The 23,838-nt window shown below is 43.5% G+C and overlaps 1 protein-coding gene across 7 annotated transcripts; it reads left to right on the forward strand.

The window, feature by feature from the left end:
• Positions 1-1,214: 1,214 nt before the first annotated feature.
• On the forward strand, positions 1,215-23,515 carry PSPH (phosphoserine phosphatase). Of its 7 annotated transcripts, none has more exons than XM_086374762.1 (7): positions 1,215-1,473; positions 6,453-6,507; positions 16,131-16,289; positions 18,095-18,229; positions 18,680-18,825; positions 19,801-19,949; positions 22,995-23,515. In XM_086374762.1, the coding sequence occupies exons 3-7, from the start codon at positions 16,150-16,152 to the stop codon at positions 23,100-23,102; spliced, it is 678 nt and encodes a 225-aa protein (XP_086230888.1). In that variant the 5' UTR covers positions 1,215-1,473; positions 6,453-6,507; positions 16,131-16,149; the 3' UTR covers positions 23,103-23,515. The 7 variants fall into 7 exon arrangements, with proteins under 7 accessions (XP_086230888.1, XP_086230891.1, XP_086230886.1 ...); XM_086374760.1 differs by lacking the exon at positions 1,215-1,473 and adding an exon at positions 2,899-2,920; XM_086374763.1 differs by lacking the exon at positions 1,215-1,473 and adding an exon at positions 5,526-5,601.
• The last annotated feature ends 323 nt before the right edge of the window (positions 23,516-23,838 follow it).

Below are 23,838 nucleotides of genomic sequence, written 5' to 3' on the forward strand. Positions count from 1 at the left end.
CACCTCACATCCACAAGTGTTAATACAGGTGTGAATGTGAGGTGGGTACGGGCATCATAAGTAGTTGACAGATTTTATTTGGTATATTTTACCTGAAATCTATTTAGCATTAAGCATCTATGAAATATGAATAATAGCAAAAATGGACTCTTCTACTGTTTCTTTTCCTCTTGAAATAAACTCTCAATTACCATTTTAATACTTATATACAAGTATTTGGTGTTTATTACCTTGTTTCTTCTATTCCCCTGTATTTCTAAATTACTTAACCATAGACTATAAACAGGTTCTTGACAAGATTATTTTTTAGACCCCCTTATTTTGTCCTCCCCTATTAATTATATAATCTTTTACCTCATATTTCAAATCATCAAAATTCCTCCTTCTTGTCCTTCATCAAAACCATCCCTGGCAGATCTGGGAAAAAATGGGTTGTGCCCCAAACCTGCAAACATTTTCTTACTGATGAAATGTGAGAATATTGAACTTCAAAGTCACATGTAACCTCGGAGCATCAGGACTCTTGTTTCTGGATAGAACTGTGTTTTTTGAGGCAGGGATGCTGTGTCCCAGCCTCGCTCCAGCATCCCCTCTGTGTGAATCACCAGTTTGGAGGGAGCCTGCGGACGTGAACTGTCAGTGTCCGAGGTTTCCGTTGTTTTAGGGTAGGACCTCACTGCCTAGCTCCAGACAGCTCTGCCCAAAGGTAAACGTTTGTGGGCAATGACTCCTTATTTACAGTAGTCAACATAAAAGTAGTGGGCAAGTGATACCAAGAAGAAAGTAAGAGGACTCCCTCAAAAAGCTGGGGGTGCAAAGACTCATTTTGTCACTCATAGGTTTCTGCATTTTAGCTGCGAATGTGAGCAGTTTTTGCAGTTCTCTTGGGACTTAAATTCCTACAAGAGCATAAGCCAAGTGTGGATTAAAACAAAAAGCCCCTAAGGGGCTTTCGTTAATTGCAAAATCAGTACAGAGGTCCCTCTCTTCTCTCACCGACTCTTATCCCAAGTGGGTGGTGACGGTGGGGAGCGCTGGGAAAGGACCGGAGCTGTGCCATTCCTCCTCTGCAAAGTGGAGGTGGAGTGGCTCGCGGCTTCGCAGGAAAGCGTCCACCGCCAAATGCAAGTCGAGGTCCGCCGGCGCCGAGCCCCCGGCGGGATGAGGGGGCGGGCTCAGGGAGTCCCTCCCTCGGGGGCGGGGCCAAGGGCTTCTTCCCAGCCCGGCTCTGCAGAGAGGAGGTCTTGCAGGCTCCAGTTGAGTATAAAACAGATGCAAATCCCGCAAGAAGCCACCGCACTTGTCAGCGGATCTGGTGATTGATAAAGTCCCTGGGGCTTTGCACCGGTCACCTCCCTCAAGCTCCACGACTGAACGTCGGAGCCAACCCTCGGCCCCTTGCAGTCGGAACTTAACAGCAGCGGGAGACCTGAAGGCGGTGGCAGCGGCCCAGGAAGGAGCAGCAGCGCCGGGGTAAGTCTGGGCAAGTGTTTCTCTCGCCGTGTGCCCAACTTTCTAATTGAGCGGCCCGCCTGTCCTGTACCCGGGGCCTTTATGATTCTGCATTTCTTTCTCTTCATCGGGATAGGTAAATTATGTCATGGGATTTCAAGGCTTTCTTTTCATCCGTTTACTTTTGATGGTTTTCACTTGTTTTATCCTACTGCTGCCTGTTACCAAACAGCATGAATGAATGATGCAATCCCGCATAGGGGAGTCATCAGTACAAGAGTAGGAAAAGTTCCAGAATTTAGAGTTGCAGTGTCTGACTTCGTCAACTTCTTTTTCATCAGAATTCGAATTTTAAATATGTACTTACCAGATACATTGTTATACTACTTCAAGCCGGGAATTAAATAAATAATGCTTCCATTCATCAAACTTAACGTTCTAAGTTTTCCTTATATGTGACCTGCACATGGTGTTTACTCTTGAAATATTTGACTACCGAATTGGAATGAGGATCAGGGAAGAAAAATGAAGTCCAGCATTTGTATATGTTATCTCCACTGCCCGATGTGTTTTCAGTGTAATGATACTAGTCCTGTGGCTTTCATATTGGAAAACAAAGTACTCAGGATGTTTTAAGTTTTCAGATTATCTGATGCATGTCTAATAACTTTTCTTTTTTGGCCGGGAAATTCGGCATGAGAAATCTTAGTTTTTCCCTGATCAGGGATCAAACTCAAACCATCTGCTTTTGAAGCAAAGAGTCTTAACCACTGAACCACCAGGGAAGTACCCCTTATAACTTATTTTTAAGCTTACATTTTATTGATGTATAATCTAATGCAACAATATGCACACATTTTAAGTGTACGTTTTGATGAATTTTGACAATGTTGTACACACTTATATTCACCATCACAATAGAATACTTCCATCTCCCCTAAAAGTTTCCTAGGGTCTCTATAATGATTTTTGTTATTATAGCATTTGTTGGTATTTTCTAGGGTTTCATATAAACAGAATCATACTCTTTTGTGTCTGGCTTCTTCTGGTCAGTATAATATTTTTTTAAATATTCATGGTATGATGGTGGTTGGTTTAGTAACTAAGTCGTGTCTGACTCTTGTGAACCCATGGACTGTGGTCTGCCAGGCTCCTCTGTCCATGGAATTCTCCAGGCAAGAATACTGGGGTGGGTTGCCATTTCCTTCTCTAGGGGATCTTCCTGACCAAGGGATCAAACCCGGGTCTCCTGCATTGCAGGCAGATTTTTTACCAATTGAGCTATTCATGTTATAGTATGCATTGGTAATTTATTCCTTTTTTATTGCCGAGTAGTGTTCTGTTTATCCCTTTATCTATCAGTGATGTTTATTCTAGTTTTGGGCTATCATGAATAAAGCTGCTTTGAATGTGTTTTCATTTCTCTCAAATACACCTCCAGGTTTGGAATTGATGACTGACTCTAACGGTAAGTAAATGTTTAATTTTGTAAGGAACTGCCAAACTCTTTTCCAAAGTGGTTGTACAATGTTGCATTGTATGAGAGTTCCAGTTGTTCCGTGTCCTCACCAATACATGATATTGTCGATCTTTTTAAAGTTATTCTTTTGAGCTTATTTGCACATCTTTTTTGAAATGCCTTTTAGGATCTCTTTTTGCTCATATTTTAATGGGTTGTGTGTTTAATTGAGTTGTAAAAGTTCTTTATCCTAGATAAAAGTCCCCTCAAATATGTGGATTGTGAATATTTTCTCCCATTCTGTGACTTACCTTTTTTTTCCCATTCCTTAATGGTGTCTTTTGAAAAGCAGTTTTTAATTTTGATGAAGTCCAATCTATCATTTTTTCCTTTTATTATTCATACTATGTGGGTTTTATTTAAGAAAATTTTTACCAATTATGGTTGTTCTATTAGGTAGCTATCCCTGCATAACAAATAATCCCCAAATTAGGCAGTTTTAAAAGACAAACATTTATTTTCTTACAGTTTCTGTGGATCAGAAGTTTGGGAACAGCTTACCTGGGTGGTTCTTAATAGGGTCTCTTAAGGTGTTCCCTGGTGGCTCAGAGGGTAAAGGGTCTGCCTGCAATGCAGGAGAGCTGGGTTTGATCCCTGGGTCAGGAAGATCTCTTGGAGAAGTAAATGGCACGCCATTCCAGTACTCTTGCCTGGAAAATCCCATGGACAGAGAAGCCTGATAGACTACAGTCCATGGGATCGCAAAGAGTTAGACACGACTGAGGGACTTCACTAAGGGGTTGCAGTTGGCCAAGGTCAACTTATCTGAACACTTCAGTGGAGGAAGATCTGCTTCCTAGTGCGCTCATCTGGCTGTTGACAGGATTCAGTTCCTTGAGGGTTGTTGGACTGAGGTCTTCAGTTTCTCTCTGGCTGTTTGCTTTCAGTTCTGCCAAATGCATCTCTCTTAGGGCAGCTACCAACATGGCAGCTGCCTTCCTGTAGAGCAAGGAGTGGGGGTGGGGCAAGAATGGAAGCCACATTCTTTTTTTAAAGTGACAACAGGCGCACACACTCTTTATATTTTGGCCATGCTGCCTGGCTTGCAGGGTCTTAGTTCCTTGACCAGGAATTGAACCCAGGCCCTGGCAGTGAGAGCACTGAGCCCTAACCACTGGACCACCAGGGAATCTCTCTAGATAAACTCACTTTAAAAAACGCACTTTTTTTGTGTGATTAGAAATAATTATGGATTCACAGAGGGCTGCAAAGAAATATACAGGGAAATCTCATGCACTTCTCCTTCTTTCATGTCCCTTCCCCTGAGGGCAACATCTCAAGGAACTGACTCTGGCACAATCCATAGAGCTTGTTCAGATCTCACAGTTATACACACTCATTTGTGTCAGTCTAATTTTGCAAGTGATACCCTATCACCTCTGCCTCATTCTGTTCACTGGAAGAGAGTCACTAAACCCAGCTCACTCTCAAGGGCAGGGGGTTAGAGATGGGTTGGAATAGCAGGAAGTTGGTTCATTAGGTGTTGTTTGTTTGTTTTGTTTTTTTGGCCAAGTTGTGTGGCTTGCGGAATCTTAGTTCCCCAACCAGGGGTCAAATCCAAGACCTCTGTACTAGAAGCACAGAGTCCTAACCACTGGACCTCCAGGGAATTCCCTCTAGGGGCTGTTTTAGAGGCTGCCTGCCACAGCAGTGCAATTTTCCTCCTACATTTTAGAAGTCTTATAGTTTTAGCTTTTTTGTTTGGGTCTTGATTCATTTGGAGTTGATTTTTGGCATTGGACTACAAGTTTTATTATTATTATTACATAATTTGTCGTTGGACTACAGGTTAGGGAAGGATGTATATTTCAGTATTTCTATATATAATTAAAACTACCAGGTAGGATTTCAGTATAATGACTATCAGAGTCTTGTAATTTTCATATTGGTGAAACAAAATAGAACATTTTAAGTTTTCACATGATTTAATACATGCCCAGTTGAAAAAAAAAAAGGTAAGTAGCAATGTACAAATTCTAAATTAGAAGAGAAAAAGAGCCTGCCTTTATAATTAAAAGAATTTCTGCTTTAGATGTAAATGGATCAAAGGAGAAATAATAAACTATATTAAAGAAGCAAGTTAGGGCCTTCTTTGGTGGTTCAGTGGTAAAGAATCCTCCTGCCAATGTAGGGGACACAGGTTCAATCCTGGGTCGGGAAGATCCCACATGCCTCCAGGCAAATACCAATGTGCCACAACTACTGAGCCCGGGCTCTGGAGCCCTTGAGCCTCAACTACTGAAGCCTGTACACCTAGAGTCCGCACTCTGCAACAAGAGAAGCCACCTCAGTGAGAAGCCTGAGCACCTGAACAAAGAGTAGCTCCCAATGGCTGCAACTAGAGAAAGTCCAGGCACAGCAAGAAAAACCCAGCAGAGCCAAAATAAAATAAAATATATACACACGTAAAAAAATAATTCACGCTTGAAAAGAAACAAATAAAAAAGAAGAAAATTGGAAATAGTACCATTCTTGTGCTGCCATTCTGGGCAGTGGGTTGTCTCTTAAAAGGAGCAGCTTCTGGGGAGGGCCAATAGGATGCCCCTCTCCGGGCCTGCAGGGGAGCGGGATTCAGAACACCTGCAGAAGCTTGGCAGCGTGGGGAAGACATGCTAGGCTTGCGTGCTCAGGTATGAGGCTTTGAGTACAGCTTGTTCTCTTCCTCCTTCTCGGGAGTATTATCCTCTATGACTCTGGTGAGAGAAAGGGTACACCAAACCCTTTCTGAGTGCAGTGAGGACTGTATTTGAACCTCCCAGAAGATTTCTTTCCATTCTGTCGTCTGTCCTTTGTCAAGCCCTACTTTGCTCTTTCTTGCTGCCTGTTCTTAACTGCTTCTTTTTGTCTCTTTGTTTCTTCTGAGATTTAGCACCTTCGTCCACTTCTTTTTACAGTTTAAATGATGAGGATAATAATTGGAAGTTGTTGGCTTTGTTCCCTTCTTACAAGGCAGCAGGATTCCTCTCTGACTATTCTTGGAATGTTGCTGACTTTCCTCGTTTTGAAGACAGCAGGGACCATTTTGTACAGTCTGTAATGTTCCTACATTGGCTTCTCTGTATTTGTATTTTGTTTTCCCCCAAGATCCTCTTTCCCTTTTTCTCTCCTTTCCCTTGCCTCTGAGCCATGCCAATCAGGTGTAGGTGATTTTCTATCAGATTCGAAGCTTTTTCTGGTTTAGAGCCACAGAAAAGGGCATGTTTCCTCTTCTGTGGAGCTTGAAGGAGGCAGATGTGAAGTATTTCCCAGAGAAAGTAGCCTTAGGAGACTTTGCAGCCGACCTTTCTTTGTTCCAGTCCTACAGAGGGAGGATAGTGAAGCTAGACGGTCTCTTTCTTCTCCTGTGTCTGGACCTTGATGTTGATTTCCCCGTTCTTTCTAGGTTCTTACTCTTGCAGAACTCACGAGATCTCTCTTAAAGAAATTTGTAGTCAGAACTTCATGCTGTGTTTCTTTATCCCCCGCCCCCCCACCCCCCCAGGAAAGAAGTGGGAAGAGAAGACCGTTGTCTTCTGGGAATCCAGCACTGAAGAAGCGTGAGTCCTTTTTGTCTGCTGTTGTCGTCATTGTCAATGTTATATGTTTATCAGTTTACTCTTCACCTGCATAAAAAGAATTGTCTGCTGTAAAGTGGTACACATACAATCTCGGTTTCCCTGAAGAAGATCCGTTTTGTTTTGTTTTAAATCATAAAATGTACTATAAATGCATTGGCAGGAACCCCCGTCCTAGTTAGAGGAAGGCTCTTTGACTCTCCTCTGATCCAGAAGCCTCTCAGACTCCATTCAACCTTGTTTCACTGCTTGGAGGGCCCCAAACAGCCTCACCACCAGGACCAAAGCCACCCTAGATGATGCCCATCTGAGTCCAGGAATCTTTGCTCTGTTGGCTTCCTCAACCTCTGTACCAGCTTATATTTGTTCTTACATAGGTGAAGGTAAGAGGTCAATCCCAGCAAAAGCGGAAGTTGGTGAAGGTGATCTTAGATGTCTCTTGTGAGACACTTAGATGAGAAGCTGGAAGAGAGTTTGTTGGGATGAGAAAGTTTTTTCCCTCTTATCTAACATCAGAATTCCTAAAGTTGGCCTTGAAGGGAAGCTTGCTTTTGTACTTTTGGAGCTGGGAGTAGGTGACGAGGGGTTGTCAGCTGTGGCTTCTTTACCAGTTGGCCCTCTGCTTCCCCAAGGTGGACCTGCTTGGGGTCGGGTGGGCAGGAGTCCTGTCCTGAGCCCCAGAAGGCAGTGGTCTAGGGGTTGGGACCAGGCTTGGCAACTGCCATGTAAACACAGACCTTTTCCATCAGGATTTCTTCCACCCCTGTCCTGTCCCCCTTCCCTGCTAGTCTGGATGTGAGGGCTCCAGAGTCCATTCTCCAGCAACAGTTTTTCTAATGTACACAATTCACTTTGAAGCAACTGAATTTACTCAGCACATTTCCCTTCCTGCCCCTGGAACTATGAGGATTTTGAATTTGTACGAATTATGAATCACTCCTGGTGGAGACAATGAAAAAAGAGGGAATCAGAAGTGAACAGGAAGGCAGAGCATTTTACAGTGGGGGTTGCGAAGTGCTGGTGGAAGCTGAATTTGTTCTGTAGTCTAAGCAGGGGACTGAAACCCACGTAAGCTGAGGAGTGGAGGGCATATCCCCTGGCACAAGCATTCTGGGGGCAAGGTTAAGGTCATATAATCTAGCTCTGTCTTCTAGGGAGGGCACAGAGAAAAAAATTAGCCTTCCAGGTAGCTTCAGTGTAATGTTTGTGCATGGCTGTTAGCATAACTAGCATCATCTTGGGTCCTTACAGTTTCTCCTGTCCTTCTGACCCTACCCAGAACTGTATTGTGCAGTGAATCACTTCTGTGTCTTCAAGGGCTTTACAGTTGATAGACATTGTTTAATAATCATCAGGGCCAGGTAGCTCTACACTCTGTTAGTCCCCAAACAATGATGAAAACCCTCCCTGACATATTTCCAGCACCCCCAAGACTACTTACCCATTCATCAGTCTTGGCTTAGGAGTGCACGCCCTGTTTCCAAGGACCCTGATTACATGGATCTCCCTGCCTCATTTGTCGCTCTCAAGATGCCTTCTCAGTTTGTGGGTACTTTTTGTTCCCTCTGTCCTCCAATAGTTTGTCTCAAACATCCTGTCTTGGGACCCACAGTGCAACCTACAGGTGTCAGCAGTTCTGAGTTACAAGTCAGGACTACTGTTCATCCGGATTTGTAGAAATCAGTTCTCACTTCATTAGAGTAAATGTATGTTTCCTTTTGTATTTGAGGCTCATGATCTGGTTGAAGCTATTGCTGGTATCAGTGGTTGGAAAGAGGCTCAAGGCTCTGGCTTTTCAAATGTGAACAATGATGATTTGTCCAGCCATCCAATGAGACTGAGAGCGTCTTGAAGGTGGTGCCCATTCTGTGGTTCCCAGATCATGTGCTGGGCACAGAGTGGCACTGTGCACTGGCTTCACTGTCTTTGAAGAATAGTCTGAACTCTTTTTTTAAAAAAATATTTGTATTTATTTGACTGTGTTGGTCTTAGTTGCAGCATGTGGGAGCTTCCATTGTGGTACATGGATTCTCCAGTTCTGGCACGTGGACTTAGTTTCTCCATGGCCTGTAGGATTTTAGTTCCCTGACCAGGGATTGAACCCATGTCCCCTGCACTTCAAGGTGGATTCTCAACCACTGAACTGCCAGGGAAGTCCCAGTCTGAATTCTTGGTGGAAGTCTTTGACATTTCCTGGATCCATGTTATGTTCTTAACAGTGTCTAACTTTACTTAATTTTACTTAATTTATCCACATCTTTTATGTTGTCTCTGTGCATTTGAGATCCAAATTTCAGTTCTTTGGCCATCACTTAGGAGCTGTATGACCTTGGGTAAAACATTTAATTCCTTATACCTCTATTAGTTAATTTGGTAAATGGATGTATCTATATTGTTCCTGTAGAAAGGCACAGGACTAGCCCCAGATAATGGCTTTGAGCTTCCTTCCAACTTCGGAATATATAATGTTGATTCTGTTTCTCTGTTGTAGTCACCATTTCTGGTTAAGGATTTTAATTTTAGGGTAATAGCATACTAATTTGGAATTGTTTAATTGAGAACAGTAATGTACTCGATTCTGTGTTGGGTTCTCATTAACTGCTTAGATTCAGCTCTAATTCCTGAAACATTTCAATTTAACACCTACTGTGCTGGAACAGAAAAGTAATTCAGTCAAGGTCCCTACCCTGAAGGAACTCACATTCTAGGAGAGGAATGGGGGTAATTAATTAATTCTTGGAGGGGATTATGAAGGAGATAGTACAGGGAAAATAATTTAATCTGCACCTTGAAGGATAAATAGGAATTTGCCCCTTAAACATGAGTAATTAGGTGATTTCAGGCAGAATAAACAGCATTTGCAAAGATAAAGAGAACTAAAAAACCATGACATGTTTAAGGAGCAAGAAGTCCTCTGTATCCCTTGAGCATAAAGTGTGTGTATGTGTATGTGAGTGTTTGTGAGGGGAGGAAAGTGGTGGGGAAAAGCCTGGTGAAATGGAGAGGACTTGAATCATGAAGGGCATAAATGAATCAAGTAACAGAGACATTATGTTGATTTCTACGCTAATAATGAGAAGTGGATAAGCAGGGGCATTCTGAGGTGTGCTGTGATCAACCTGATTTGATTGTCAGTGGCCACACCTGCATACAGGCAGGTGCCAACAGTAGAGTTAATAAATGCAAATGACTATGTTAAAAAGAGCCTTTACCTTTTAAAAGTATACACTTTTAAGTGTATACACTGAAATATTTTTGTATGAAATGATATGGTTTAATAAATGCAAATGACTATGTTAAAAAGAGCCTTTACCTTTTAAAAGTATACACTTTTAAGTGTATACACTGAAATATTTTTGTATGAAATGATATGGTTTACTTTGAGATAAGTCAGATTTATCTCAAAGATAGAATTGTGTGGGTGTGAGAATGTGATTTGTAATAAACAGGTATTTGGACCTGTCCTGTTTCTGACACAGAGCTCCCATAACCCTTGGAATTTTCCATGATGAGACAGATAAAGATGTCTCTTGTGTGAATGGGTGACTTTTGGACCTACCTAAGGATGAGGGCTGTTTGCCATGCGAGCCAACCATGTGATGAGAGGGTTGGAACCTTCGGTCCCACTGACATGACCCCGAGAGGGGTTAGAGGCTGAGCTCGGGCACCAGTGACCAATGATTTTGTCAAGTGTGCCTTTGTAATGAGGCCTCCTCAAAACCCACAAAGGACGGGGTTCTAAGAGCTTCTGGGTAGGTGAACACATGGAGATTTGGGCAGAACGGCGAGCCTGGAGAGGGCATGGAAGCTCACCTCCCCTTCCACATATCTTTGCCCTGTACATTTCTTTCATTTGCTTTTCCTAAGTTATATCCTTTAATAATAAACCTCGTAAATTTTGTGAGTTGCTCTAATGAATTAATTGAACCCAAGGAGGGGTTGTTGGAACCTCCACTCTATAGCTGGTCAGTCAGAAGCACAGGTGATGATAATCTGGATTTGTGACCTACATCCGGAGAGAGAGAGAGAGAGTGTGTGTGTGTCGGGGGTGGAGTGGGGTCAGTCTTGTGGACTAAACCTTTAACCTGTGGAATCTGATGCCCTCTCTGGGTAGATAGTGTCAGAATTGAATCGAAAAGTAGAACACCCTGCTGGTATCCAAGAACTGCTTGGATGTGTGGGAACCCCAACCCCCTTGTTGGAATTGGGGTGCAGAACCTTTTATAGTGGGGTTGTTGATGAAGTAAGATTTGCTATGATTATTGAAACAGGATGATAAATACATGGAGTTCATGTATTCATACTTCCTGTTTTTATATGCATGTGAAATTTGCCATGATAAAAAGTTTTAAAAAATCGTTAGCTGTGGGTATGTAATTCACAATTGTATCATTTTATTTATTCATTCAACCTTCAGAAATTAATTGAGTATCCACTCAGAAAAGGTTCAAACGATAGGTGTTTTGGAAAATTTTGTATTTTAGTACAAAGAGCTTGCCATCCCGGAGTGAAAGTGATATGCACATAAATCAATATAAGATAAGTTGGAATATTATGAATTCCATATCTTAAAGCAGGTCTCCATAAAGTACTTTGGAAGTTCTGGGAGAGATGTTTTTCCAGATCAGGGGATCAGGAAAGACTTCATAGTGAAGATGGCATTTGAGCATTATTCATTTACACACATTACTGAGCCTTGTGCGTGTGCTAAATCACTTGAGTCATATCCGACTCTTTGTGACACTATGGACTGTAGCCTGCCAGGCTCCTCTGTCCATGGGGATTCTCCAGGCAAGAATACTGGAGTGGGTTGCCATGCCCTCCTCCAGGAGATCTTCCTGACCCAGGGTTGAACCTGAGTCTGTTATGTCTCCTGCATTGGCAGGCAAGTTCTTTACCACTGGTGCCATCTGGGAAGCCTTACTGAGCCTTACTATGTGCCAAGTACCGTTCTCAGTCCTAAGGATCCAGCAGTGAACAAAGATGATAAAGATCCTACTCCTGTGAAATTTACATCTTAATGGGAACAGATAAACAACACATAATAGACATGTGTTATCAGGTGTTAGAGATGAGAGATGTTACAGAAGAAAAGACGTAGGGCATCATGAGGGAGATCAGCAATGTCAGGGGTAAGGTCAGGGAAGGGGGTTACAGTGATAAACAGCGTGGTCAGGTTGACATCTGGGCAAACTGCTTCTGAGGGAACTGGCCAAGAGAGTATTCGCATGATGAGCATTCCCACCAAGGGCGAAGCTAGAGCAAAGACCCTAAGAGGGGAGCCTTCCTGGTGTATTTGCAGAGCAGCAAGAAGACCAGTGAGGCTGGAGCAGAGTGAACAAGGGTGACAGGGGTAGGAGATGAGGCCAGAGAAGTATCGGGAGGGCATGCTGGTGGTGGTGGTGGTGCCAGAGTTGGGGGGCAGATCTTATTAGTAATCATAGGAAGTTGGGCTTTTACTTTTAGTAAAATGAAAAGCCACTGAAGGATTTTGAGCAAAGATTGTGACATGATTTGGCTTATAGCTTACAATGATTCTCTGGCTGTAATGTTGAGAGCAGATAGTAGGGGTGGGGACATTTTAAGAGGCTGTTGGTACAATCTTGGCTAGAAACATTGGTGACAGGCTGGAACAACAGCAGTGGATGTGGTGAGAAGTGGTCATACTTTGGTTAGATTTTTTTTGGTTAGCTCTTACAGGAAGAACCGGACTTTCCGGGAGGTCCAGTGGTTAAGACTTCACACTTCCACTGTACTGGGTGTGGGTTTGATCCCTTTTCAGGGAACTATTGGAGAAGGCAATGGCACCCCACTCCAGTACTCTTGCCTGGAAACTCCTATGGACGGAGGAGCCTGGTAGGCTGCAGTCCATGGGGTCGCTAAGAGTCAGACACGACTGAGCGACTTCACTTTCACTTTTCACTTTCATGCATTGGAGAAGGAACTGGCAACCCACTCCAGTGTTCTTGCCTGGAGAATCCCAGGGATGGTGGAGCCTGGTGGGCTGCCGTCTCAGGGGTTGCACAGAGTCGGACACGACTGAAGCGACTTAGCAGCAGCAGCAGCAGCAGGGAACTATGATCCCACATGCTGCGAGGCTCAGCCAAAAAAATATATATGTATTAAAGGCAGAACAAATAGCATTTCCTGAAAGATTGGATGTGGGATTTCAGGGAAAGAGAAATGTTAAAGGTGACTGAGGAGTGGAGTTGCCATCAAGAGAGAAAAGGAAGGCTGCAAGAATGGCAGTTTTGAGGAGGGGAGGGAACACTGGGAGTTCTGTTTTGGATGTTATGATTTATGTCTGGGGTGTTCACTAAACATCTGAGTGGAAGTCAGGTAAGTATATAGAGTTTAGGGTTTGGGAGAGAAAACTGAGCTGCAGCTGTGTATTGGGAGTTACTGTCATAGAACTGACATTTAAAGCTATGATCAAGGATAAATTAATTCATCTAAGGAGTGACCAGGTGGTGCTAGTGGTAAAGAATCCCCCTGCCAATGCAGGTGACATAGGAAACTCTGGCTTGATCCCTGGGTGGGGAAGATCCCCTGGAGGAGGAAATGGCAACCCACTCCAGTATTCTTGCCTGGGAATTCCCAGGGACAGAGGAACCTGGTGGGCTACAGTCCATAGGGTCTCGAAGAGTTGATCATGACTGAAGTGACTTAGCACTTAGCAAGGAGTGTATATAGGTAGAGAAGACCAAGTACGGACCCTGGGCTATTACATTAAGAGAACCAACCAGCAAAGAAGCTTAGCCTCCAAGAGCAGATATGTGAACCTGGGAAGTTGGTCCTCTAACTTGAGTGGTCAGCTTGAACAAGAACATGATGTTGTGGGTAAAAAACAGATCGTATTGTGTTGGCCAAAAAGTCGATCGGGTTTTTCCATCATCTCTTATAGAAAACCCAGTAGATAACCAGTAGCAGATGTGTTTTGTATTCATGTTTTTGAAAAATACTTCTCTTCTGTGGAGACTTATCCACATTTAGGTCGATAATGTCAGTGCAGAGTTTTAAATTCTGTTATCTAACTGGATTCATTAATTTACCCTCCTCTGCCTGTTTTTAGTGGGACTCCAATGAAATTGATGTTTCCTGTTTGGAGTACTCTCTTGTAAGGGCTCGAAACAAGGATCAGCAAAATTTCTCTCTAAAGGGCCAGACAGTATGTATCTCAGGCTTTGCAGACCATGTCTCTGACACAGCTACTCAGCTTGTCTGCTGTTTTGGGGAAGTCACTATAGACATGTAAATGATGAACGTGGCTATGTTCCCATAGCATTTTATTTACAGACACTGAATTTTGAATTTTATGTGACTTGAATGTGTCACAAAATACTACTCTTCTACTTTTCCCAACTATTTAAAATGTAAAATTCATTCTTCACAGGCTGTACAAAAAACAGGTGGCAGGCTGCATTTGGCCTACTGGCTGTGTTTTGTTGACCCCTGTCTTGAAAGATTTTTTTTCCCCCACGTTAACTTTGAACTGGATGGTTCTACCAAATGCACTGGTTTGTAATGAGTTACAAAGTGGGTTGGCCAGGCTCCTGTGAGTCAGTTGTCAGCCACTGTTTATGTGATTTGCATGGTCCGTGTACCTTGTACATGACGTATTAGTTTCTTTGATGGGAGAGTGGCCCCAGATGACCTCTAGGATCTAGTTCACTTCCAAGACTCTAGTCCATTGATTTTCTTTCTTTTTTAAAAAGTAATTTTATTTATTTGTGGCTGTGCCGGGTCTTCGTTACCGCTTGAGCGTTTCTCTATTGTGGCGAGCGGGGGCTTCTCACTGCAGCGGCTTCTCCTGTTGTGGAGCACAGGCTCTAAGGTGCAAGAGCTTCCGTAGTCATGGAGCCTGGGCTCAGCTGCCCCATGGCATGTGGGATCTTCCTGGACCAGGGATTGAACCGGTGTCTCCTGCATTGGCAGGTGGATTTTTTTTTTTTTTTTAACCACTGAGTCATCAGGGAAGCCCCAGTTTTCTTAAAAAATAAAAAATACTCAAAATTCTTTTGAAACTGTCCTCTGCAGCTTCTGCGGCACTGTGGTCTCTCAGTTCCTCCCTGTGACTTCTCCCTCTCATTTTCCTTCACAGATTCCTGCCCTGACTGCCCTGTTCCTTTGTGCTCTGTCCTCAGCCTTCTTCTTTTTCTCTTTCTCTACTCTCTCTTCCAGCAGTCTGTGGCTTCAGTTACCATCTCTGCACTGGAAACAGACTCATGTGTATGTTTAGCTCGAACTTCTGAGGTGTAAAGCCTTTCAAGGTTTCCTATTAGCTAAAAGGTTTTTTCCCCCCAATATTTACTTATTTGGCTGCACCAAGTCTTAGTTGCAGCATATGAACTCTTAGCTGAGGTATGTGGCATCTAGTTCCCTGACCAGGAATTGAACCTGGGCCCCCTGCATTGGAAGCATGGAGTCTTAGCTCCTGGTCCACCAGGTAAGTCCTTCTGTTAGCTAGAATGGTAAAATCCAAACTCCTTAAGACTTACCTGGTGGTCCAGTGGATTAGAATCCGCCTACCAATGCAGGGGGCACGGGTTCGATCTCTGGTCCAGGAAGATCCCACAGGCCGTGGGGCGACTAATCCCAGGCACCACAACTGCTGAGCCCGAGCTCTCGAGTCTGTGCTCTGCAACGAGAGAAGCCATGGCAATGAGAAGTCCACCTACCGCAACGAACAGTAGTCCCAGATTGCCGCAACTAAAGAAAGTCTGTGTGAAGCAATGAAAACCCAGAAAAGTCAAAAAAAAAAAAAAAACAGCTCCTTAGCCCGCCCATACTAACTGCGCGTGCACTGCCTGCCAGCTGGCTTGGGCCGCTGGGCAGCTCCCAGCTCATCAGCCATATTCTGCTGCCTTGTCTTTGCACGTGTTCTTCCCTTTGCCATCACTACCCCGCTCCTTGCTGCTGTTCTCCCCCTGGCTTATTCTCAGGACACAACAAACTGATACCCTTCCCTTTGAGAGCCCATGCAGAAGGCCACTTACTCTGCATATTCAGCTCAAATGCCGGTACCTCTTGGAAGCCTGTCTCATGGACAAGGTTAACCATTTACTCTGTGTGCTCACAGTATCTTATGCACATTTCCATTGTAGCACTTGCCTTATTGCTCTAACTGTTAGGTCAAAAGTATCTGAATATTGGTTGAAAATCAAATACATTCATAAATTGATAACCTTCACTAGACTTAATTCCTGGGAGCAGAATCTGGGTCTCCACTCAACTTTGTAGCCCCAGAGCCTGACATTTAGAAGGTGCTTAATTTGTATTTAAAAAAATGAATGACTTTGATGGGAAATACAATATATTGACATTTGTAGGCAAAATTAGACCTTTTATGATTATATTTTGTCTGATGCTGGGAAGGATCGAAGGCAAAAGGAAAAGAGGGCGACAGAGGATGAGATGGTTGGATGGCATCACCAATTCATTGGACGTGAACTTGGGCAAACTCTGGGAGATACTGAGGGTCAGGGAGGCCTGGCGTGTTACAGTCCATGGAGTTGCAAAGAGTCAGACAGGACTTAGCAACTGAACAACAATAACAAATGATTATATTTTGTGTCTTTAAATAGATTCATCTTTTTCTGTTGTAGGAGGAAAATTCTTCCAAAGATGGTCTCCCATTCAGAGTTGAGGAATCTTTTCTGTTCAGCTGATGCAGTGTGCTTTGATGTCGATAGCACCGTCATCCAAGAAGAAGGAATTGATGAGCTGGCCAAATTCTGTGGAGTTGAGGATGCCGTGTCAGAAATGTAGGAACAGTATTTATTCACCTTATGAAATGATAGAGGATTGCAAAAGAAGAGTGACTTTTGAATGACGTACAGGACCAGAGCCACAATTCCCTGATTTTAGTCCCTTCCTATGAAATATGGGCACTGGGTTATTTTCTTCCATCACTTAGAGCTGAATTTGTTGGTGTAGTACATCATCCAACCATCCATTTATATAAATATATATATATGTATATATGTATATGGGCTTATATAAATCTATGTGTGTATGTGTATGGGCTTCTCTGGTAGCTCGGCTTGTAAAGAATCCACCTGGAATGCAGGAGACCTGGTTCGATTCCTGGGTTGGGAAAATCCCCTAGTGAAAGGATAGGCTACCTACTCCATTATTCATGGGCTTCCCTGGTGGCTCGGATGGTAAGGAATCTGCTTGCAATGTGGGAGACCTGGATTCAATCCCTGGGTTGGGAAGATTCCTTGAAGGAAGGCATGGCAACCCACTCCAGTATTCTTGCCTGGAGAATCCCCATGGACAGAGGAGCCTGGAGGGCTGCATATATGTGTATGTATGTATATTTGGCCATACTACATGGCTTTCAGGACCTCAGTTCCCTCCAACCAGGGATCAAACTTGTCTCCCTGCAGTGGAAGCATGGCATCCTAACCACTGGACTTCTGGGGGATTTCCCATTTATACACACATTTATGCCAAAAAAGTGTATATATAACACTAATATATACACTTTGACAAATAAATATGGATGACATACCCTTAGCTTGACCAGGGGATAGATGACCACAAATAACCAAAAAAGATAACCTACCAGATCTCCAGGGGTCCAGTGCTTGGTGTCATGGTTGAAAGTATGGCCTTAGAGCTTTGCTAGAAAGCTAGTTTTGGTTCAGTGTCTCCACGGATGCCCAGGTGAGAGTTCCTTCCTCCCTTCTGCTCTCCCCTGTGCCACCCACACTCACCAGGTCCTAGACTGTTTCATGTTCAGCTTCATCTGATGCAAGCATGCCTGGCCTAGTAAACCAAGCCATACAATTTGGCTTATGATAGCAGCATCAGAGCTGCTCCAAAATATATATAAATCAACAGTGGTAAATATTGTAGATTTATATATATATGCAAAAATATATGCACACTATTCTTATGTCATCTATGACATTTTTTTATCTGAATACTTTAAAAATTATTTGTTTGCTGTGCTGGGCATGGGCTTCTGATTACAGTGATTTCTCTGGTTGTGGAGCACAGGCTCTTGGGCAGGCTTCAGCAGTTGCAGCTCCTGAGCTCCAGAGCACCAACTCAATAGTTGTGGCTTACGGGCTTAGTTGCTCCACAGCATGTGGTATCTTCCTGGACCAGGGATCAAACTGGTGTCTTTTGCATTGGCAGGCGGATTCTTTACCACTGAGCCACCAGGGAAGCCCCTGTATACTTTTCTTTGATGTGATTGTTTTTAACATGCTAAATTATATATGTGTATGTGTATGTATAAAGAGTACTGGCCTTTAGTCTCTTTCTTGGTTTACAAGAGCTCACGACTTCTAAGGAAGGTACCTGTGGATAGTACGTGCATTTTTCTCAGCTCACTGGATGGTGTATTTGTGAATGCAGAATATCAATGTGATTCTCAAGCAAACCCTCCATAGTTTATCCCTGGCCCCACTTACTCCCATGGCAACGTAGCACGTCTGTTGTATGGTGGGGCACTGTCCTTGTGGATGGACCTTGAGAGGAGCTGAGGAGGGTGGGCATGTAAACTTTGACGACAGCTGACTTGGCTGGCTTGATTATTGGGTCTTCTTCCTCCTAGGACACGGCAAGCCATGGGCGGAGCAGTGCCTTTCAAGGCTGCCCTCACACAGCGCTTAGCTCTGATCCAGCCCTCCAGGGAACAGGTGCAGAGGCTCCTAGCAGAGCACCCCCCGCACCTGACCCCCGGCATAAGGTAAGGGATGCCCAGTCTGGGCACACTGCCTCTCTCTCAGCACCTGCATTTGGGGGCATGTCCTTCATCACTGTAGAGCTTCCGTGTGGTTCTTTCGGTCCTTGTGACTGGTCTTGTCTGGCTGGTTGGTCCTGCCCATGTCTGCCTTCCCTCTCTCCCAACAGAGAGCCAAAATCCCCTCTTCATCTCGTGTTTCTAGGTCCATGGGCAGAGCAGAGTTGTGGAATGGTTTCCTAAAGCAGTCAAGCCCCACCCACTAATTTCTAAGTGCATTTAGAAAAATATATATGGAACATTAATTCACTAGGCAATATACCTTGTCTGATGTACCTTGGACAGATGCATTAGGAGAAATGCATATTTGAGTTTCCTTTTCACGTTTCCTGTTTTCACTTTTGTATTGATCAGCATTTGGTATTTGAGTCTCCTTTTTTTTTTTTTTTTTTACAGGGAGCTAGTAAGTCGCCTACAAGAACGAAATGTTCAGGTTTTCCTGATATCTGGTGGCTTTAGGAGCATTGTGGAGCATGTTGCTTCAAAGCTCAACATTCCATCAACCAATGTATTTGCCAATAGGCTGAAGTTCTACTTTAATGGTAAGACTTTCATGGTCACATTTTCCCCTCTAATCAGTTTTAGTATTTAATGTCTGTTGGAATGCAGCTTCAGCAAGGTGGCGTCAGAGTTAAATGCTGAGATAGAGGGTTCTCTTTACTGATGTCTTTCACACCTTGGTATCCTTTACTCTGCAAGATACACTTAGGGCATCATCTCTCCTACCTTCAGTATCCATAAAATCATCTGTCTGTATATACATGTCTGCATTTTAGTAAATAATGTCATGTAACCCATATGACTTATTTTGTCATTCAGTATATTTCAGTTTTATGAAAGCTCTCATGTATTAGAGCCAACTTGGCTCGTGTGTTTGACTCAGGAAGGAGAGTTAATTTGTGAGCAAGTCACTGCACTGTAGCTGCCTTTGGAGGCGCCTCCTGGCCCCTTTCTGAACCATCACAGAGCCACAACTGTAATCTTCTCGTCATCTTAAGATGTCTCCAGTTATGTCAGGGGGTGGCTGGCATTCTTAAAACCAAATGGCATTAATTAAAAACATTTAAATGTGTTACTAGAACACTTTTGAAGAGTTTTTAAGATAGAAATCATTTAAAAAAAAGAGTAGAGTATAAGTGTAGTAATTACTGTAAGATGGAAATAATCCATCAAATGTAAATTAGAATCTCCTCTTAGAAGAAATTATATAATAACATGTTTTAAATTAATATATTACTGTTTCATGGTGTTCTGCCATTTCAATAAGTTTTGAGACTTGCTGTACTGGAAGCTTAGAAGATAAAACCAATTAACTGCAAGGTGTTTATCACCTAAAGGAATAACCTTGACAAGAAGTTTGTAATTTAAAAGCATAGCTTGTTTATTCTGAGAAATAAGTGTGGAAGTCCAGGCTGTGTGGAAGGCCGTTTTTAGCTTTGCCAGTCGTATGTAAATGAGGATATCATCTATGCAAAAAAGTGGCCCTACTGATCTAATTCTGTGGATCTGTTTTATAGGTGAATATGCAGGTTTTGATGAGACGCAGCCAACAGCTGAATCTGGTGGAAAAGGAAAAGTTATTAAATTGTTAAAGGAAAAATTTCACTTTAAGAAGATCGTCATGGTTGGAGATGGAGCCACAGACATGGAAGCCTGTCCCCCTGCTGTATGTATTAAGCATGCTCATTTTTATGCAGCTTGTGAGAATGAAACAAAAACCTGTATTACCATAAAACAAAAAAACAAAATAAATAAAACACATTCAATCTCAATATATTAATTGACTTTCTGCAAACCCAAGGAAGGTTGCAAGTAAGGAACTTAAACCCCATTTAAAACTTCCAAAGACCCCTTGTCCCTGCAGTATGGCTGCTGCCTCTTAGCCCAAGTATGTGCTCAATGAGGTTTGGCTTCATTTCCACAATTAATGCAGCTCTTATACTACAACCAGAATTTGTGTTTTATATTTGATAAACTATTTCCTCATACATTATCTTATTTAATCTTCATAACAGCCCTGTGAAGTAAAAAGTATCATCTTTTCCTCTTTACTGATGGGGTAACTGAGGGTCATGGGGATTCGATACTATGGCCGTATTAAAGCATTTTATTCTTCTTCTGCATTTCCATTGCTTTCTGAGACTAGCAGGAAATAAGTGCTCTATGTATGTGTGTGTGTGTGTGTGTGTGCATGTGTGCTCAGTCACTCAGCTGTGTCCGACTCTTTGGGACCCCATGGACTGTAGCCAATACCTTAAATATCACATGTCCATTTCACATAGGACTGTGACTCTAACATTTCGTTCTACCTTAAAAAAACTGAACCAAAAATATAGTGGTGAACATTTCACTACCTAGTTTCCTCAGATCTAAAAATAACATCTGTCTGTCAATGATTAATTAAAAGTGGTTAAAGAATTTTTGGGGATCCTTTTAACATTACTTGAGTCAGTTTGAAATAATGCGTTCTTAAATGATTTACAGCCAATGTCAGGGTCGACTAAGTACTGAAAGCCAGGCCAGTGGATATCAGAGTACAAGGCATAAAATGCAGGGTTCTCTCAGGGGGCCCTGAATCCTGGTATCCAAGAAGGACAGAATTACAAAGTGCAGAAGATCCTATCGGTCAGAAGGTGACACAGCCCGACTGAACCAAGGGTAGGTGGTGTGTGTGCAGGTCTGTAGCCCTGGAAGGTGGTCCGAGGAATCTGTGCCCTAATCCGCGCCCAAAGGTTGGGCCCCAACCTTTGTGGCACCAGGGACCGGTTTCGTGGAAGGCAATTTTTCCACGGACCGGGGGTTGAGGGGTGTAGGATGGTTTCTGGATGATTCAAGGGCTTTGCATTTATTAATTGCCGCCACTGACCTGACAGAAAGTGGAGCTCAGGAGGAGTGCAAGCCATGCGGAGCAGTTTGTAAATACAGATGAAGCTTCTCTCACTCTCCTGCTGCTCACCTTCTCCTGTGTGCAGTACCAAGTGCGTGGCCCGGGAGTGGGAGCCCTGCCCTAAAGGGCAGTTAGCAGTCGCCATGTTGAAGCTAGGCAGAACTTGGCGGGGAGGGCTTCTAGGGGGAAGGGAAGCAGCAGAGCACAGTCCTGATGGACTAGCGCAGTCTCAGGCTGGCCAGTGGGCAGGGAGGTGTGGGAGTGGGCTTTCTCTTCAGCAAGAGAAGAAGACCCCACGCACTAGGCTGTCTGGTGTTACCTTTGGGTCATGGGAAGTCCTGGAAGCCTCTGGACCAAGAAGGAACAAGTCAGGGTGTTAGGACAGTGGAACTGGTGCTGGCCTGCAGAGGGCTGCCGCAGAGGCAGGAGTTCAAGAGGCTCGATTTTTCTAAATGTAAGAATCTACTTATTTTTCCCCCATTGTATGGTATGAAAATAAAAATGAAGAGAAAGGGCAAGTAAGATAAATCTATACTTCTAAATCAATGTATATTGTGTCTGTGTCCTGGCAGAAAAAAGAGAAAATACCACTTAAAAAGACCATTGACTATGGAATTTCCCTTGGAGAAGGGCATGGCAACCCACTCCAGATTCTTGCCTGGGAAATCTCGTGGACAGATTGCATCAGCCCTGGTAGGCTACAGTCCATGGGGTTGCAAAAGATTCAGACACAACTAGTGACTAACAACAATGAGGCTTCCCTGGTGGTCCAGTGGTTAGGACTCCACTTTCCAGTGCAGGGGTATATGGGTTTGATCCCTGGTCGGGGAACGAAGATTCCACATGCTGTGAAGGCGCAGCCAAAAAATTCAAAAGATCATTAACTAAGAGAAGGTATCACTGAGAAGAAGTGAATGAAACAATGCACCTTTAAATCATTCTACCAGTGAAACATAGAGTGCTGCTAACATACTCCGGGGTTGTCATCTCCTTCAGCCCGGGATAACAGGCCTCCCTGCGGGCAGTGGGGTGGGTCCTTCAGGTTCACGCAGGACACCAGCTGGGAGATATTCTGCCATGGCCCTGATTCCATGCCTCGGGCATTTCCCCAGCCCCACAGGCCTCTCTTCAATCTTCTTTCTTTGAAATTGGCCTGGATGTGATTGCCACCCAGTTTAGGACTCAGATGTTTGCCACCTGGTGTGGTTTTATTTACTTGTTTTTTAATATTTGGCTGTGCTGAGGCTCCACTGTGGTACTTGGGATTTTTAGTTGCAGCAAGTGGGATCTAGTTCTCTGACCAGGGATTGAACGCAGGCCCCCTGCATTGGGAGCATGGAGTCTTAGCCATTGGACTACCAGGGAAGTCCCTATTTAAAAAAATATATACATGTATTTATTTGGCTGTGCAGGGTCTTAGATGTGCTGTGCAGGATCTAGTTCCCTGGCAAGGAACTGAATCTGGGCCCCCTGCATTGGAAGCAAGAAGTCTTAACCACTGGACCAACCGAGGGAAGTCCCAGGTTTTATTTTTGTAAGCAGTGGTCTTGATTTTCCGAGGACTTCAGTTCTTCTGAAGCCCACAGTGTCCAGCTGAGTGCTTCTGCTGCAGTGGTGGTCAGACTCATTTATTCGCGTGGCGGGAAGAGGGGAGGAGGTGAGCAGGCTCACAGGGAGCTGGGGAGGGAGGCATCCCAGGTGATGCTGGGCTCACTTGTCTTTGTTCAGAGTTTCTTCTTTTCAATAATACTTATTTCCCTAGGCTGCTGCTGTCTCTCTTTCTCTCTCTCCTTATAAACTATTTCCCTTTCTTTCTCTTCATAGGATGCTTTCATTGGATTCGGAGGAAACGTGATCAGGCAGCAAGTAAAAGATAACGCGGAATGGTACATCACTGATTTTGTAGAGCTTCTGGGAGCACTGGAAGAATAAGATCCATTTTTATAAAGTTCATAACTTCAGGTTAATTTTTAAAAGTTATGCAGTTTGATACTGTTTGCTTCCAATTGCTGATTACAACCCAATCTATGAATTTGGTATTGATTATCTGTACCTCCAAGTGAACGATAGTTAGGGCTCATAACATTGTGGTTTGTTTTTTTAAACTGTAGTTCCAGTATTATTATGACCATTTAATTGCCTGGAGAGTTTTATAATCTGAATTCTTTATCAATCTATCAGTTCTTTATCAATCAATCAATTCTAGCTATGTTTGATTTGAAGCCTTTGGAAGGTGGATGGTAAATTAAACACCTTCACTATTGGGAATGTGGATTAGGCAGCTTTAAATGAAATTGGTTTTCCCTTTATATATAAATAAAAGTTTATCCACATATCAAAACAAATTTGTAGGGGTTTTTTTTGTGTGTGTGTGTCATACCACTCAGCTTGTGGGATCTCAGTTCCCTGACCAGGGTGAACCGAGGCCCTTGGCAGTGAAAGCTCAGAATCCTAACCACTGGACTGCCAGGGAATTTCTGAGTTGTCGAAATTTTAATTCTGCCTATCATGTATTTCAGTATCCAATATTTCAGATACTTTCAGTATTCGAGTAGGAACAACCTCCAAGCAAGGAACCCAGGGGTGGAGATCCTGCTGAGCACAGAGGTCGTCACAGCACATCCACCATCGCCCCACCCCTGGGGGCGGTGTTGAGTGTGAGGGATGG

The sequence above is a fragment of the Bos grunniens genome, chromosome 25, assembly GCF_055505025.1.
Source record: "Bos grunniens cultivar Pamir isolate PY7600 chromosome 25, Bosgru_T2T1.0, whole genome shotgun sequence".
Classification (NCBI taxonomy): domain Eukaryota; kingdom Metazoa; phylum Chordata; class Mammalia; order Artiodactyla; family Bovidae; genus Bos; species Bos grunniens.